Source organism: Clupea harengus, chromosome 5, assembly GCF_900700415.2.
Source record: "Clupea harengus chromosome 5, Ch_v2.0.2, whole genome shotgun sequence".
NCBI classification, from domain to species: domain Eukaryota; kingdom Metazoa; phylum Chordata; class Actinopteri; order Clupeiformes; family Clupeidae; genus Clupea; species Clupea harengus.
In genome coordinates, this window is record NC_045156.1 from 2,801,933 (window position 1) to 2,821,000 (window position 19,068).

At 42.3% G+C, this 19,068-nt stretch overlaps 1 protein-coding gene and 1 long non-coding RNA gene across 4 annotated transcripts in view; one reads left to right on the plus strand and one right to left on the minus strand.

Annotated features, from left to right (window-relative positions):
• Positions 1 to 11,336, minus strand: part of LOC105900275 (AMP deaminase 2) — a 49,645-nt gene extending 38,309 nt beyond the window's left edge. Inside the window, exon 1 of one of the 3 annotated variants that reach the window (XM_031567317.2) lies at positions 11,051 to 11,336. In XM_031567317.2, the coding sequence (XP_031423177.1) occupies positions 11,051 to 11,060 (10 nt within the window). In that variant the 5' untranslated portion in view covers positions 11,061 to 11,336. Of the gene's footprint in view, positions 1 to 2,967; positions 3,195 to 9,222; positions 9,646 to 11,050 lie in introns of those variants that run through there. The other 2 variants (XM_031567318.2, XM_031567316.2) reach the window with 2 other exon arrangements.
• On the plus strand, positions 10,324 to 11,671 carry LOC122132898. Its single transcript, XR_006152406.1, has 2 exons — positions 10,324 to 10,745; positions 11,361 to 11,671. It is a non-coding gene; the product is annotated as an uncharacterized LOC122132898 (long non-coding RNA).
• Positions 11,672 to 19,068: the final 7,397 nt, after the last annotated feature.

The window sequence follows — 19,068 nt, forward strand, 5'->3', positions numbered from 1 at the left end:
ACTTCAAGTCTCAGTCGATTACTTTGACCCTTCTACTGCCATACACACTCATGGCTTGCTCATGGCACCTACCTGGTAGTGCCCTCTGCTGGATAAAAAATCAAACTACAGGAGTGTTCTTTTGATCAATTCCACTTTGTCCACTATGTCCTAATAGAAGAACACCTGGTGTTTAAGTCCTCCCTTCAACTACGCTACAATTCACATCATTATCTTCTCAAGAACTGATCAACAAATTAACTCATGGAATTTATAGTACTAACAGCGTATCTGGAAAACAAATATAGCACAATGATAAAACAGCAGGATTGGAAGGGGGTGTGGTCCCTAGGGGAAGAGAGGAGGAAAAGGCCAAAACAAGAAGCTCACTTTCAAACCCCCACAACCCAGCCCCCCAAATCAAATCCCAGCCCACAGCAGTCAATTATTCCTAAGCAACTTCATGAGAACACAAGCCCAAAATAGTACTCCAACATGGCGACACTGACAGTGTCATCAGCAGTGTGCGGGGTCTCAGGAGAATCATCTTTTGTCATACCCTAGTCAGCTGCTTAGTGTTGCAACAGTTTCAACAAAATTCTGTGCTTTTCCCCCACGAATGCCACATACTGTTCTTTTGTGCGTGGGAACATGGACGATAATACACCCACTGTATATATGCTGAGCGGAGGGAGGGCTTACAGCTTTTACTTCACTGGATGGCTCTCTCTACCAACGCAGAAAAAGTAGTCAGATGAGGCTGGCCAGAAATGCTATATATTAACATTTGGTGGGCACAGACAACCACACTATGCTTAATGGCCACCCTAGTGTGTAGCCCTATGTATTGGTTCAGTTCTCAATGAGCCAGCTTACTCTACATGTAGAGTGGCGTGCCTCCTATACTGTGCTGTGCTGTGCTGTGCTGTGCTGTGCTGCACAGTTCCCTGTTGAACTGTGCTGCTCTGCTCTGCTCTGCTCTCTGCCTGGCTGTGCGCTCAGCAGAGCGGCTAATTGAGAGGCCTGAGATGGCAGCTGTGTGGGAGGCGAGCCTCTAAGTTATTTATTACTGCGGCACACGCCACTCCTGGCAGAGAGACCCGGAGCATCTCCTTCTCATATTAAACGCCCGGTCTGGGAGCAGAGCCCCACGCCTACGCCGGTCAACCCCGGGGAGACCCGGCCTTCTCCCCTTTTCCCATCAGGCTAGTCAGCATTAGCTACATACAGGTGTATGAACCTGAACCAGCTCAGACTGAAGCTCCAGCATACGGCACTCTGTGACAGTATCAGTAGATGATCACTGTGACAGAAGTCTAAAGTCTCTGCTTCTGATGTTTCTCCAACTTATTGGTTTCGGCTCTGGACTATAACACTTAAAACAGCCATCATCAAGGAACAGCTTCAATAGTATTTTCTCTAATAATCACTGTCCTGACAAGCTGTGGCGGTATTAGATTTGCTTTTTAAAAACAGGAACAGGAACTGGTAATAACACCATCTCACGGAATCAATCTCCCTGTGAGCCAGCACTGCAGCTCCTGACTTCTTTCTTCACCATTAAGAGATCCTTCAGATGAAAAACGAGCCTGTGTCACTGGCTGGCCAGAGGTACTTTTAGCCGAAACCCAGCCCTCCTCAGGAGACCACGGTGAACGGAAGGGCTGATCAGGTTTCGGCAGGAGCCATCAGGCAGTGATCCAGCTCACTGTTACATGGCCAGTTTAATCCACCCCCATGCGCTCTGGGACTGAAGCATTATAAATGTTGTTTTTTATCTTGTCTTCTGTTGATTTGGTTTCCATATTTTAAACACAAAAATGTAAAGAGTTAAAATTTGAGTCATTAGAGGGTTTCTCAGTATAATATTTTAAAGGTTTGCAGTTTACCTTTTTATTGCTATTAAAATGTATTTAATCAGATTTAAATGTATGGCATTGGGTGGATAGATAGATGGATGGATGTATAGCCACCAAAAGTCAGCAGTTGGTTTGCTCAATTACAGTAAAGACTGAATTACAGTAAATATTGTTTTTGACTTAAAACCTCAGAAAACTTCAATGGACGGCAACAGCAAGGGTACTTACTCAACGACAAAAACAATAACAATGTTATATAAGTACAACTATGAACATGTTTCCCAATGCAATGTAAAACAGAATTACTACACTAATGTTTGCGTCAAGAGAGCCATTTATAACAACCCTTATTAATGGTCTTGAATACCCTGCCTTCACAGGGTGTGTCACTTATTCATTCCCTTTGATGATTAATGCTTCAGAGCATCTCTACCCAGCATCTCCACACAGCATCTCCACCTTCTCCTCCCAGCTGATCCCAGCCCACATAACCACGCTAGAGCATCCACAGCAGCATACACCAATAGCCTCAGAGCCTCACAGGCAAGTCCACAAGGCGAGTACACAATGTCCTACACCCTGACCCATCAATAAAAGGAAACACATTCACTTTGGCTTATTATGGATTCACAGTGCTGGTGATATTATCGGTAAAGACTTTTGAAGTGTGAATAAATAAGGAGTAGGACCATAAGAAAACACGTTGCTAAGAAAAAAAGAAAAAACTAGTACAGTGTTTTGCTCCAAGTAAGACAGAAAACTTTCCATGGCGCAGGATATTTCCAGAGAAACTTCAGAGGAAAAAAGGCAGTACACAAACACACCACTCCTGCCAGTGCCGCTCTGCTATTCTAAGCCTGAGTTTCCCTCAGCCAATGTCCAGCTCCCTCCCCACATGACTACACCAGCATCTGCATTCATCAGGCACTGCTACGCTCTCCTTCTATCATATCTGCTCTTCCCCTGTCCTCTATTCCAGCCTCGGGATGCTCTGCCTCTTCCACTCTCTCTCTCACGCTCTCCATCTGTATCTCTCCTCCACCGTCCCGTGCTGGTCCGTCCACCCATCCATCTCTCACTCTCACACCGTCCCTCTCTCACTTGCTCACTCACTCACTCACTCACTCACCAGGGCTGGTGTTGCTCTGTAAGCTGCCCCTCTTGCGGAGGGGGGATTTGGTCTTGGTTTTCCCCGAGGCTGGGGCGTCGCTGCCGGAGGCTGACATGGCTCTGCTGGTGCTGTGCCGGCCGGCGCCGAGTGAGCCCGTGCTGCAAAACGAGCGGCACAGGGACAGGCAGAGGGGAGGAGGGGGAGAGAGAGAGAGATGGAGAGAGAGAGGAGTGGAGCTAACGTGCAGGCTGCTGAGGAGGCTGAGGCTGAGGCGGTAAGGGCTTGGCCACTGGCACCACTGCTGCTGTTTCTGGTGCTGGTACTGCTGCTGCTGCTGCTGTTTCTGGTGCTGGTACTGCTGCTGCTGCTGTTTCTGTTGCTGGTACTGCTGCTGCTGCTGTTTCTGTTGCTGGTACTGCTGCTGCTTCTGATGCTTCTGCTGCTGCTGGTACTGCTGCTGCTGTGCGTCTCTGGAGGAGCCACCACATTCTTGACTCCTCCTTCCTGCCATCGTCATCAGCTCAAACATCATGCAGGCTGAGGAGGAGGAGGAGGAGGAGGAGGAAGGGGGAGGCAGTGGGGGGCAGGACAGCCCACGGATTCCCCCGAACGCCCCACGACTCAGCCTCTCCGGTTGCCACAGCAACCACTGACCAAGCTGCCTGGAGGCGAGGCGAAAGGTGCTGATAGCAGCGGTGGGCAGCATGGCTGCTGAGGGTAACAGTAGTGTGCAGCGGAGGACAGGGAAGCAGCTTCTTGCTATCAGCCCCTGAGGCAGCCCACAGCCCCAGCAGCCATTACAGCAGGAGACAGACGCAGGTCACCGGCAGGTCACAGCTAATCCAGGGGTGGAACGACTACACACACACACACACACACACTAAAAAAAACAGGCGAGAGGAGCAGTTGACCACGACTGAACCCGAGTGGAAAACTTGAGCAAATGCAACAAAAGGCAAAGGAGGCAGAAGACTCGGACAGGAAATAAAACTAAAACGTCTTTGTGGGGAGACAAAGCATTTGGAGTGAGCGACGTTACGGATTTAAGCAGACTAGCCCCGTGCACAATCAGCTTTCCTGGAAAATCTCCCCCGCGGGAGAGCGAGAGACAGAGAGAGAAGAAGGCGGGCAGAGCGGAGAGGTGCACACAGGCGAGAGCTCGACGTCACGCTCCATGCTTGGCATTCTGGTTTAAAAATAAAAAAGGAGAGACCAAGCACCAAGCAGAGAGGCACAGGCACAGCACTGGAGGCAAAGTACCAACCCCTTTCCCTCTCTCCCACCCCTCCCCAGGGCAATGCTCTGAGATCCCATGTCAACAGGCTGTCACCACTGTCACAAATCATCAGCGGAGGGGTGACCCTAGCGCCGTTAAAGAGGAGGCAGGGGCTAAGCGCTGATCTTGGCTAATTAGGCATGACCACTATGGCAACAGGGCAGAGATGACAAACACAGAGAAAAATGAGGGGGGACGTAAAACATGACGGGAGAGGAGAGAGCAGCTTCAGTGTCATATGTCATCCCCTCGTGTGGAACAATCCGGAACATTCTAAAGCAACCCTGGATATCTGCCAGATCGGGCTCTTTTCAGAAGTGTGTTTAGGAAGACTGTGAACTGTAAACAGCCACAAGTGGTTGCGTGTGTAACCTTTTGGAACAAGAGTGCTAGCATGAGTGGATAGGTCCTTATGCAATCGAGAAGGGTTACAGGAAAGAAGAAATGCAACAGAAACACAATGGCTGGTCAGATTCTACTTTCTGTCAAGGAAGAGCAACACAGAACAATGGTAATAATGTTGTCAGCATACTAAGCCTTATTAGACTAATTGGTTCAATACAACTTGGAGAAGATTTTAGAAGGCTTTGTTAGCCAAATGTCAACATAATTTAAAGTGATGACATTAAGTGTCCATCTGTGCATACGTGTGCAGTTGTGTATGTGTAAAAGTACAGTTCTACAACAGCACTATTGAAACTGATCAGGCTAACCAGGTCAATTTACCTATTTGTCTGCATCCAACCAATCTCTAATATCAGGTTCAGGTTTACTGTCAGGTTAAAAACACGTTTAAGGGTCTTTTGGACAGCCAAAGCTTCACAAACATCAGCAAGTGTTCTACACGACCTACAGGAAATGTCCAGCAGAGGTTCTGCTGATTACTGACACCAAGTAATACTTTCTCCAACATGGACTGTGGATGTTCAAACAATGTGCTGAACAAAGACATGAGAGAATCAGAGTGCTGTCAGTCTACATGGAAAATAAAACGACGTTCAATGATTAAACAATCCTATACCAAAGGGTTAACAGGAACAGTCCCCATGGTTCGGTGTGACTGGAAGTGAAAGAAGACTGACATAAATAAACATTACGAGACCCTTTCAGGTTTATATTGGTGGCAGACACACCTACTAACACATTCTGTGCCATGCTAATACATAAATCATATTTTGTGTACTCTTGAATTATGAGTGCCACTCCGGGACAGTCTACCATTGATATCCTTTCGTAGTGCAAAATATAAAGTACATTTGCCCATATATACATATATTACAACGGCTCACAAAGGTAATTGCAAATCATCTCTTATAGATTTCAAATTTTAAATGGGATCATTTAACAGCTTCCAAATGTAATACAAATACTATTGCCCAAATAAACCGACTATCATCCCAAGGAGTTGTTAGGTGATGAGTGGTGAGCACCATCTAGTGGCTGAGAAGAGGCATTGTAACATGAGCTGTAATTTTGGCTTGGGCAATTTTTTCCACCACAGGGTAAGCTCAGACTTGTAGGGGTCTGGAGGCATCCTCCCCTGTGGAAAACAATTCTAATTTGTAAATGCATAATATGAGACATAGTTTGAGACAAAAAAAGCAAATGGACAGCACTGGCATTACAAGGATATCATATAGACCTATGCTAATTTAATGCAACTTCTAATAATACAAACGGTCAAACTGTCTTGCCTAGTAGTATAGCCACAGACGTGAAAAACTGAACCTGTTATGATTTTTTTTTTTTTTTTTTAAACCTGAGGTTTGGGCCTTCGATGACAAATTGTTCTTATTTTATTTTTAAAAACATCAAGGGGGAAACGGGAGTGTCAGCCCAGAGCAATAAAGTACCTTCATAGCCTTTAAACGCATGCATTTGAGATAGAAGGATCACATAAATGCATGACTTACTGTTGCTAGAATTATTGTTAAATCCATATTTTCTTGCATATTCAATACCCTATAGGCTACTGCAGTAACAGCCTACCACTATATAAGATTGCTATCAAACCAATGGCACTACAAGACAAGATATATCTAAAAAACATTTATTTGTTAATATCAGCAAAAACATGGTTTGGGTGAACAGAAGTGAATTTAATTTGGTTACTAATCATGTTATAAGGTTGCTAGTAGGTCTATTTAGCGTCAAGCTATATCAGACCAACTCAGAGAAGCATGGACAGATTATCAGCAATCCCCCCCCCCCAGGCATGAACGCACAGCAAGAAGTGACTCCAACTGCCCTGTGCTTACGTGACATTTAATACCTGTAGATAGCCTGCCGGATTTACACATCAACGCATCATGCAAAAAGCTATATTAATGTATTTGAATTGCCAAAAACCTGCAAAGCCCTCATACAGGATTTACGAGATGTATACAGGTAGTAGTATATGCCTGATCACTAACAACCAACGTTGTTAACTTAAAGCAGCAGTAAGGAGCTTTCGTCTAAAATCAGAGAGCCAACTGCCAAAACGCATGCAACAGCACCAACAGCCCAACTGGCACTGATAATCTTGCTAACATACTGATTAGTGTCTTTTGGTGATATAGATGGCAACGTCATGCTGTGAAAGCATTTTCGCTGCACTGAAAGCACTTTCGTATTATCATTCATACCCTGGATGGCTACTGCAAATGACATATGTGTTAATCTGTCCTTCACATGGCCATATACCATGAAAATTAATTTGAAGATGATACGAAAACGAGTTGCCTCAAGAGTGGTAAATTGTTGCTTTAATACCTCTATGCCAACAGAAATCACAAAAATGTGATGAAAGTCATCATTGTTGTTTCAAGCAAACATCTTACCAAGATCATAAATAATAACTATACTACAGGCAAATGTAAATATATATAAATAATTCATATGTTATTATTGATAATAATAATAATAATAATAATACATTTCACAACTTTCACTTTCACAACCATTCAAACAAGGCAAAAGATCGATATTCAGATGACATAATGGTACAAATAAGTAGTCTATAATGTTCAATAACCAGACTTTTATTCAAATCTGAATATCCCTTGTTCACTACTAGAGGCCCTCAGAAACCCTAAGAATCTGAATCAGAAACTGAATTCCTTCGTTCACCAAGCACAAAACATGTAGGCCTACAAGGAATACAACTTGGTACGATTGCTTAGACACACATCAACACGTAACATTGTGACACACAGTACTCACTGACCAATGGTGTCATAAAGGCATGAAGGGGGAGTACGATTCCTAGTGCCCTGGCTGGTGGGCGGGCAGAAAATCTCGCTGAAAATTCTAACTGAAAATTCTGTTGGGGTCCAGAATTCCTAGCAGTGCCCCGGTCACTGACACACACACACGCACACTAGGCATTCAGGGACAAACAGGACCTCACATATGGCGTAAGTCATACATTTCATACATTGGGGTACGCATCAATAATGGTTCTCCTTTAATATGATGAAAACCACTGCCCCTTCAATCAACTATCAGTCTCAACAGCAACTGTCTACAACCCACGTAAATGCTAAGGATTTTCTCCAATTTCAGCTCATATGAAAGGGAGAGGCTTCATTAAAAAAAAAAACACTGTTGAAAACATGACAGCTTATTTCCTAAATAGGGACAAAGAATTGTTTTGTACAGATGTGGCAACACTAGATGTATCACAAGGCAAACAGTATTTAACAGCACGAGCGCCTCAATTCCATCCATTTTCAATCAGACAAAAAAGGTCCCCAGCCTTAAGATTATGGTAGCTCCTACACTAGAACACTAGCCTGACGATGTCATACTCATAATTCTAGTCAGAATATGAGTCTGATATCGCTCCATTGGGCTGTGATTATGGGGCGTGTTTCAACCGAACCAGGAGAAAAAATGCCTCTTCGCTCAATTGGTTACCTACAACCAATCAGAACAACGTAGTATGTGACCAGGGGCAGCTGATACATTACACTTTTACCGGATTCCGTAGGAAGGAAGGCAAAAACATATTTTCGATTGACAAATGCCTTAATCGCGTTTCTCTGTTCCTCTTTCAAAATGAATGCACTGTCAATGTCTAAATGGACTCGAATCTATACATTTCAGCTCTCTAGCGGCAGCCATGTTTGTTGAAAACGAATTCAACTCGTGTGTTGGTGACGTGGTTGGTTACGTTACTGTTGATCATCTGTCCATCATCGTATAAAGCCCGCCTTAACCATTTGATTGGTACGGCCGATATCGAGCCGCAGATAATTTCTCCTCAATGGAGTAATGCCAGACCGAACTTCCCAACCCAAAAAATTGTGGGCGGGGCTAAATTCGTCTGGCATCCAGGCTACTAGAACACATGAGCAGGCAAAAATGAACTCATCAGGGGAGATAACAGCCCATAACTCCAATAACGTCCCATAACTATTTTTTCTAAAGAACTTCCTTCTCTAAAATGTTTTCTAAAGTTCTAAACAACACTCAACTCATATTATTTGCTTTGGTCCACACTTTGGGAAGCTCACACTGTCCTGTATTGCTTGTGAGGTTTCAACAAGCACACTGTAGAAACGTAAGTACACTGCTCATGATGTCCCACACCCTCACCCTCTTCCTCCTCTGTAACTCTTCCACTCTCTCAAGAAATTCCCCATTATGTACCTCAATAATTATGCAACACACAGCAAGGAGACACTATGCAGCTTACAAAGTTATGTGTGCAAAATGCATCACATTCTTTTAGAAGGCAACGGCAGCATTATCTGAGGCGCCCAAAGGCACGCTCAACTGTCATGTGGGTTTGAAGTTCAGCTGCTGTTTTGTTACTCCTCCTCCCTCTGGGAACTGTTTCATGAGCCAGGTTACCAGGGTAGGCCAAATCACCCAACAGAAAAAGTCCGAGTATGTGTATTTAGAAAGGTCTAGTTAACATGCTCTGTTTAAATGTGTGTATGACTAAAGCTGGCAAACCTAAGATGACAACTTTTTGAGTTATAATTTACTACAAAGGTTAATGCACTCACGTTAATGTCCATGTCATCAGATACGGAGAATACAAGTTAAATTTCCATCCCAATTCATCTTTAAAGTAACTTTATGCAACAATTTGACCTTAAAATCAAAATAATTTTGGTGGTACACTGACTTGTAGTACGGAGAATGGCGTCTGTGCCACTGCCACAGTACGCCTGATGCGCCTGGTTTTGCACTTTGTAACTTTGTGGTACAGGGCGCAAGACCTCTCACGGGAACTACGTAATGCTTTATTGCACCACTTCAAAGGACAACAACTAGACCCATGCACTAGCTATAAGAGGAAGATAACGCAGTATTCTGTATGATGTATGGATGTATCATCATTGCAGAGGCGACAAAGAAACCGAGGAAAAAGTTGTTGAAGGATAAGAAGAGAAAAAGAGAGAGTAACCAAACAAGAGACCGAACAAGTAACTGAGCAAGTCAGATGCCGATCTGGCCTTCTTTCTGTTGGACTAGTCAGTAATAACATATTAGTTGTTTTGCTATGTCTTGTGTTGCACTTACTTGATGTTTGGCTGTGTTAGGAAAGTTGTCGAGCCGCTAGTTTTCATCATAAACATCCCTGCCAATGTTATTTATGGAAGAATTTGATGTAGGCTGTAACCTTATTGGTGTCATTCTTGTCTCACAGAGATTTGTAGTTTTTCCAGATGCCCAAAGTCCTCGACCTGTTCTGTCTCAGGCTAAGATCCAAATAAATTAATCTCAGGACCAAACCAGGAGTAAAGTGTAACCCTACCCTGAGAAAGCACCAGACAACTCAGGAACACTGTCAAAAGAATGATCTAATACAAAAACTAAGCTTGCAGCAGAATTCAGATGGATTTGGCCCAGTTCTCACACTTCTTTTTAAAAACACACCCTCTCACACACACACCTTCTGTCTATGTGTGTGCAGGGGTGTGTGACCAATGAGACTTTTCCTCAAGCAAAATAGGGCTGCTTCTACCAACAAAACCCTTCCCCTAAAGATGACATCATAACTATTTCCCTTCCTCGGTCATCCCAAAAAAGTCATCCTGTCTGAATGCTGTAACAGGTAGGCCTGCAAAGGAAAGCTATTGTTCCAAGGAAAGCCTGAACAAAGGAGTGGAAGAGATTTCCTCTAATCAACAAGGTACATTCCTCAGATTCACCCAAATGATCCCTCTACTGTTGGCCAGCCTGTACACTAGTTGTACAGTTGAGCTCAATCTTAGAAATGTAGTAGCCAACTCCACATATGGCCAAAGTCCCCACTGAGTTTGAAAACCCTATGGGTTGTCAAAACACTAGTGATACATTACCATTATCACGTGACAAAAATAATGCAAGTAAGCACCTTTACTGGCCAAAGGGCCATGCACAGTGAAAATAACGTAAGAGTTGGCAAGTTCATCCAATCTTTGTAACTTTAACGATACCCTAACCATAACAATAACTTGTATTTGCTAGCGTTAATTATCAGCAATAGCAAACGTATCAGTAATAACTTTGTTAAAGCCTGGTTTGCAGCCTTCACATGTAGGTAGGTTAAAGATTTCAACATCAAACCACGAAGACATTAGTAGGCTTGCCGACCGTAGTGTACTGCTTTTGAAATTCAAACCGAGAAATCTGAAATCGTTTTATCTAACGTTAACTAACTTTGCTAACTTTGCCTAACGTTAAGTTACGAATATGTTTTCATTACCTTGCTTTGCTGTCTGCTTGTACGTTTTGCTTAATAGATTAAATGTGCTTTGTCTCGTCTAATAAACTTCACTATCCATTAATATGGGACAACCGCAGACATCAACCGTTTGCTGCACATGGCAAGAAAACATCACTTACCACCTGCCATTGTTTAAATGACAGCCGTCACTCGTCAGAGGATCCGAAACTGCTTTAGACTGAACAAAAAATGTACAACGTAACGCAGCTAACGTTGTATAACTAGCGGAAAGTTAACGGAGTTGGGAAAGTTTTACCAGCAACTACTGTCAAATGCAGTTCTAGTGGCAGTTAACGCCAGATGTGGGGATAACGATAAACCTCCGCTGAACGAGAATATCTATGGCCTTTACTATGTGGTATACAGTATTCATGTCAGACACGTCTATTTTACGTCAATTATTAGATGCAACTTTTCGATGTGTTCCAGATCGCAGATCTAAACATGTTCGGGAGGCTATTGGACTTACACCACCTCGCCAAAGAGAAACGTAATGTATGATTTAGATATCTGCGCACCCATTATTTAAATGTGCGCAAATTCAGCGCAGCCATGGAGGTGAAAACAAGCTTTTTGGCTGAGAAGAGATGACAAGTGACATTCCGACAGAAAGTCCCTCTACGGCATTTGTTGTCGAAAGCTTGAAAAAATGTCAATATCATTGTTCCAAAATAAAAAAGGTATTCAACCCAAGGTTTCTATTTAACACCATTTCTAGATTAACAAAAAAATAAAAAATACAATCGAACATTCTGTTCTTTTTCAATAACAAAATTCTAACAATAAGAGAACAAATTCACAGTCTCCTCCCCCTATCTATATCCCTTCCAAAATGCGCTATGGCTGCCCCCGCAACACCCCCACAACCTGGTGCACTCCTTGAATCCTTCGCACCCACTGACCTCCCTGAACTCAATTGCCTGATCCTCTCATCTAAATCATCAACGTGCCTACTAGACCCTATCCCCACAAAACTACTTAAACATGAACTACCCTCATTAAGTGAGACATTACTTAAAGTAATCAATAATTCACTCATTTCAGGATACACAATTATTCAAAATAGCAGTGATCAAACCATCTCTCAAAAAACCTAACATTGATCCTGATAATCTAGCTAACTATAGACCCATATCTAACCTCCCTTTCTTGTCAAAAATAATAGTAGCTAAGCAACTTACTTTCTTCTACATAAAAACAAAATTGAAGAAGACTTCCAATCTGGCTTTAGAGCCCATCAAAGCACTAAAACTGTCCCCTATTGCTCTCCAAGCCCGCTTCGTTCCCAGAGTGCTGGCCTCCTCGTAAATTCCAAGCATATCAAAAACAACAATAGGAGGCAGAGCCTTCAGCTACCGAGCCCCCCTCCACTGGAATAATCTCCCTGCCTCCATCCGAGATGCAGACACCCATATTCAAATAATCGAGAATAAAGACATTCCTCTTTAGTGCATCCTATAGCCACAAATAATTGCGTCAAAAAACCCATCACCTGTCGGGCCAGCCAGCCAGCATAAGTAAACATAACTAAACACATACAAAATCCCCAAAAATCTAAAAAAAACTGGGCGATGTTTTTATATACTGTATATTATGTACATCTACCAAATGCATGCTGTGTACAAAACTTGTTGTTTCCCTTCCCATTCTGCCACACAACCCTCCCCCATCCCCCCTTCCTATCTCCTCCCGGCCGACCTCAAGCAGATGGGTACCCCCCCCCTTATGTGCTGTGGTTCTGCTTAAGGTTCCTTCCTGATTAACAGGGAGTTTTTCCTTGCCCCTGTTGCCATTGTGCTTGCTCTAAGGGGGTCCAGGCTCTGGGCTCTGTAAAGCGCCTTGAGACAATTTTATTGTTCTGGCACTATATAAATAAAATGTAATTGAATTTCATTTTAAAATACCAAAACAGGATCTCCAGCCATCTCTTGTCTTAGTAGAAAACAAAACCTTTGCCCTTTTGGATTGGTAGCCTCAGTGTGTACATATTTCTTGGCCTACTAAAGTGCATTCAGAATGTATTCACACCATCAATTTAGTTGTTGCAGCCTTAGGCTAAAATCAGTTAAATGAATTTCCCCCTCATCAATCTTCACTTAATATCCCATGATTTCAAAGTGAAAACAACATTTTAAAATGTATTAAAAAAGTAAAACAAACGCGATTTCGTCATTAGGCTGCAACATAAAATGTGAAAAAAAGTGAGGGATCTGAATACTTTCCGAATATTATATATGCCTACAAAAAAGCAAACAAACATAACAAAAAGTCTGACAGAGATAATTTATTGAAGGTTGATTAATGTAATTTCAGTGTTTGCTGTACTGTGATGTGTTTAACATCTTAAGTGACACCAGGAAGAGTTTTCAGGGTATTACTGAAGTATATTAATAGTAAAAGCCCAACTCCAAGCCCAACTCCATTCTTCCTCCCTCATCCTTGACAGATTGCCTTTCTGCACTTCATACCTGGTTCACCTCAAACTTCCTCAAACTTAACAGTGATAAAACCGAAATCCTTTTAGTCGGTACTAAATCCACTCTACTCAAAGTTGACAGTTTTTCCCTCTCAATTGACAGCTCCATAGTTTCCCCCTCCCCCCAGGTAAAGAGTCTGGGTGTCATCGTCGACGGCTCACTCTCCTTCAAATCTCATATCAACATCACCACCCGCACCGCCTACTTCCATCTCCGTAACATAAATCGCCTCCGTCCCTCCCTCACCCCCCACACCACCTCTATTCTTGTACATAGCCTTGTCACCTCCCGTATCGACTACTGTAATTCTCTCCTCTTTGGTCTCCCCCAGAAATCCCTCCATAAGCTCCAACTGGTCCAGAACTCAGCTGCCCGTATCATCTCCCTCACCCCCTCTTTCCACCACATCACCCCTGTTACGATACCATCAACTTAAAGAAATGGCACACATAACATAAAGAAGCCAAGAGAAATGGTGACGGTGAAATGTGATATATTTATTGATAAATCAAGAGTTAACGGAAGAACATGGTGGCGGTGAACATAAGGAATAACAAAACAGAAAAACAAACCCTCACACAGTCTGCTTAGAAATCAAAAGGGGAATCTAAACTCCCGTTCAAACAAAAGGACAAAGGAGTGTGGCGAGTCTTCCGGGAATCTTCCTACTCTGAACTTAAACTAAAAGCGTGCCAAAAACCCACCACCTGACACCACCAGTTCTATAGTAAACATAAAGTAAAATATTAACTTTACGCTAAACACAACCGGGTAGACCGCGTCAAACTAACGATAGCAACAAACAATGACTAAAGCAGGGCGCCAGCGGAGCACCGTGCAGCAGGCCCAAAGCAGAGTCCGACTGGAAGTGGAGACAGGGTGTGGCTGGAATGAAAGGGTGAGCCAGCGAGCCAGAGAGAGCGATGGAACGAAATGGCCGTCTTTTATAGACGAAGGCCAACCCACAAACGCAGCCCAATTAGACACCAGGTCACCTGTAGAGGGGGACAGAGAGAGCGGTAGGGAGAACAAACGCACAATACGGCTCCCCACGTAACAACCCCCATCCTACAGCAACTCCACTGGCTTCCAATTCACTTCCGTATCAACTTTAAAATTCTTCTTCATACTTTTAAAGCCATCCACAACCTTGCCCCTCCTTACCTGTCTGACCTCATTCACACTGCCACCTCCACCCGCTCCCTCAGATCCTCCTCTTCCATCCACCTCACTGTCCCCTCTGCCCGGCTTACCACCATGGGGAGCAGAGCTTTCAGCCGCTCTGCTCCCAAACTCTGGAACTCACTCCCACCTGACATCCGAAACATTGACTCCCTCCCTCAGTTCAAATCCTCTCTCAAAACCCACCTTTTCAGGATTGCATTCTCACTGTAGTTGCCATGCTGTTTTTACTTGCACTTTTAATTTTAATTGTTTTGTTATTTGTTTGCTCCTGTTTTAAATTGTAAAGCGTCCTTGAGTGACATGAAAGGCGCTGTGAAATAAAATGTATTATTATTATTATTATTATTATTAAAACTTTATTCACAGCACCAGGGAAGGTTCAAGCACCACAAGGGTCAAGCAACAAATCCAAAGCTCTGTGGGGCAAAGCCCCTTCTAATTACAAACTCAACACATGTAACACATACATTATTTCAGTGAAAGACACATGTCTCACAGACATATGACCAAACTAGTTTTGGCTGGTTTCTATCAAGAAAAAAGTTCTGACTCAAGGAGGATTTCTCAGTGCACTATCGTAACGGTGTTAATTATCAGACGGCGTGTGTTATCAGCAAACGTTTGCGTTGTCATGTTAACCCATTATTAAACTGAGCATATCGATTGTTAATCCATTATTAAACTTAGCATTTTGATTGTTTAACAGAATGGCCAATGTTTGACACTGTCCGATAACTGACATAGCTACGCTACATACATACCAACGGTGTCAATTATGCATGTCAGCATCCTTTCCTGCCACTGTTTAGGCCAGGTATGTTACATTGAGGCCACTATAGTCCTGCTAATATGTTAAGGAATTTGTCTATGCACCAAAATGCATATTGCAGTCATAAGACTTCAGGGACAGAAAGGAATAGCATATCTTTCATACTTTCAAACACAATAAATAAAAAGAAAACGTATCACCACCAAGCAAGCCTTAAGGTGTAAAACACAAATATTAACATACAATGGTGTTATTACAGTCTATTAATGTTAGGAGGTCAACAGATCCACAAGAATAATCATATGTCACTACGAGAGCGAAGGACCAAAAATCAAAAGGTCCAGGTGCAAGCAGCCAATCTAGTAGCTAAACCAGTATCCCGAAGGTAACATTGGGATAGTGATAGTGACGTCACTGCTAGCTAAGTCTTTTGGAAAGCTCTTTAGGAGGTTGGCCCTACGTCAGGTAGAGGGATTATGGGATTCTATTCAATTAGCTTTCAGTCAAAGATAAGTGTTGAGGATCCCCCCTTAACTGTGTTTAGAATGAATGAGCACTATGACGTCCATGGATTATGCAAGACTCCATCAGCTTTCAGTTCCGTCCAATGGGACATATTGACATAGACGCTTATAAAAACATACTTTCCTTAGACTGTTTTATCATTGATGACTGAACAGGGTTGCATAGTTGCATAGTTTTGCATAGTTGGTTGCATAGTTTTTAGTTGACAATAATAACTTTTACTGTTATATATTTTTACGACATCTTTTTGAGGCAACGGAATTCTGTAACAAAATGAACAGAAAAAAATCAAATATTTGGTTTTTCGATCTACTTTGAATTTGTGAATGCCTGCACTACAATGTGTCTCACATTTCAAGTTCTTTAAATCTTTATATTTATGTACTTTTTCAACCACTTTTCCTCCTCAACTCATTCATATCTAGCTCTTTGAAGTTGTATTGAAGGAATCAAAAGCAAACTTAATGATAACAAAATGGACATCATTATGTTTCAATTCCATCTGGATATAAGCACACTCTATTTGTCAAATGACATGGTGACATTTTTCAACTCAAAATTCAATCAAGGGTTCCTGTAGATCAACTGGTAAAGCAAGGCGGTGACAACAACAAGGCCATAGTGCACTACGGAGTACACATGCTGATAAGGCATACCCCCAATTCTATTTTCAATGCAACAAAAACTTTTGGTTTATGTTATTTTATATTTATTTATCTTGGATGCATTGCATATATCCTCACTAGGAGGATGAAACAGTTGCCTTTATTGGGTTAATCCCGTCAGTGTTCCACCACTATCTCTCCAATCCCTAGATAGTAGACCACCGGAGCAGAGCAGGAAACAGCATGGGAGACAACATTAAGCCCGTGGAGTTAGGCTGTGATCCACCTTAAAATCCAAACTGCCACTCTGTCTGATCTTTTCTTCAAGTTGACCTCAGGGCAAAAAGGCCATTAGATCAAGTCTCTACAAAGACCATTTGACACTGCCCCAAATCGAACACCAACAAACACCGACGTCAACCACACCAACATGTTTACTCCGATGTTTATTGCCGTTTGTTGGAGCAGAGTGAATTAGGCTTCAGGTAAATTGGTGTGGGGAGAGTTTGGTGATGGTGGTGTTGGTTTTATGGTGATGGAACCTATTAATGTGTTTCCCAGATTTACCTTTGTTATAAGATGTTAATCTTTAACTTTAGAGCTCCATAAAGCTTCTTTTATTAAGCAATATCTCATCACTGGGTGTGAATTAATTCTCATCAAATTAAAATGGTCATTGACTTTTTTGATTGTTATGCTTGTATAACTGTAGATTTGTTTGTAGGTTCAAAGAGTCATTACTAGTGATCTGACAAAGGTTTAATGTGGAATATTATGACATTGTGGACATATGAGAAAAATGGGGAAGAAACCATGGATGTGATATGATGAACGGCTGTCAGCTTCCTTAAGTGACCCCACTTAAAATCATTTCCAGTGGATCTGCTCTAAAAAAAATATAGCGCTTCTTGTATTTAGGTCAAGAGGACCCCAAAAAATGTTTTGATGTACAACAAGCTTCATGAGTAGCTCTGTCTCATTCAGGGTGCTCATACTCATAATTACCTGCTAAAATGTCCATTTCAATAAAGGTGATTTAGCATGCAAGCTTATGTCACAGCCTCTACAACACGCTCCTCTGTTCCTGCTCCAGTCCCTGCCGCTACTCCAGTCCGGGTTTCCTGCTCCAGCACCATATGCTCCCCCAATCCGTTCATCCGCCCCAATGTTTAGTATTTCCCTCCATGTTTAGTTCTCACCTGTAGCCTATGTGTTAATTGACTTCCTATTTAAGCCCTGGACTTTTCCTTTTCTGTTTGTGATATTGTTTGTGATTAGCAAGCTGCTACGCCCTGTGTTCTGAGTCTTGTGTTCTGAGTCTTGTGTTCTGAGTCTTGTGTTCTGAGTCTTGTGCTCTTGCCTTGTTTGCCCATCATGGCCTTTCGTTTATTCAAAGTAAAATACACATTGAGCGTTTGTATCCATTACCTTGTTTCCAGTCTCCGTTCGTGACAGCTTACAAGCAATGCATCGCATCCATATTTTTCTATGCTGTATCAAAACCACTGATTGTCCTCTCAATGTTTGACCATTTAGAGATAGCATTAGAAGATCAACACCTAAGAAGAGAACCTTCATATCAGAGGAATCACAATAGCTACTTTTGTTTACAAATGTTTGATGTAGTCCTCCTAACCCAACATTACAACATATGTCACTTTCCCTGGTTTCAATTGGATGCGATTTGCCTACAACATGTGTGTGTTATTTTTCCCATAACTGTACATCCAATCCCTCACTGAACCATCACCCTAACCTCATTATCCATATATATGAATGTTACAGAACCACAACCTCTCTGAAACATTTTCAGAGATGGTGCAAAAAGTGTTCAAAAGAGGTTTCATCTGTGTCTTTCCAGCTCCAACCAATTTTAAATATTGAAATGTTGAACTGGTTTATAAAAGGTGGTGCTACATAGTGAATACATGACAAGATGGTTTCCTGAAATATCAGGATTAACTGATCTAAAAATTATATCATTGCTATTGCTGGTGGACTAACCCACCTACCTTACCTATGTTCACAATATATTACACACATTTGCAATGTATGTGGTCTTCTGGGGCCACAAGAGAGAGAGACAAAATCTGATAACTTTGCAAATATATAATGGGTTGAATTCTCAGGAAGTAATCGTAACACTGTGCCAAATTATAAAGATGTTATTAAATATTTCGGTGAGTAATACAATAAATTGAATCCTGGGTCACAACCAACAGATATGTAAGGCAAATAAATATTACATCTGTTTCTGTTTGAAGATCTGATCACATTTTAGGTCATATTAGGTCTTAAGTCAAGAATCTTGAAGGGGTTCACAAACTTTCTAGCAGCACTGCAAAAATAGCTATCAAGCGTGTCTGTGAATGTAGGCCTTACAGTAGGCAGTGTGACAGCTCTCTTTATAGTGCATCTCCTATAATCAGCTTTTCTATTTTTACTTTTCACTCTTGCCTCCACAGCCACACAAGACAGGTCAGCAGCAGTAAATAAGTACATTTGTACTGGGTCCTGAAACGACGACCTGAAAATACATCGCCGCAGTGTGGGAGGGGTTTGAACTAGGTGTCAGT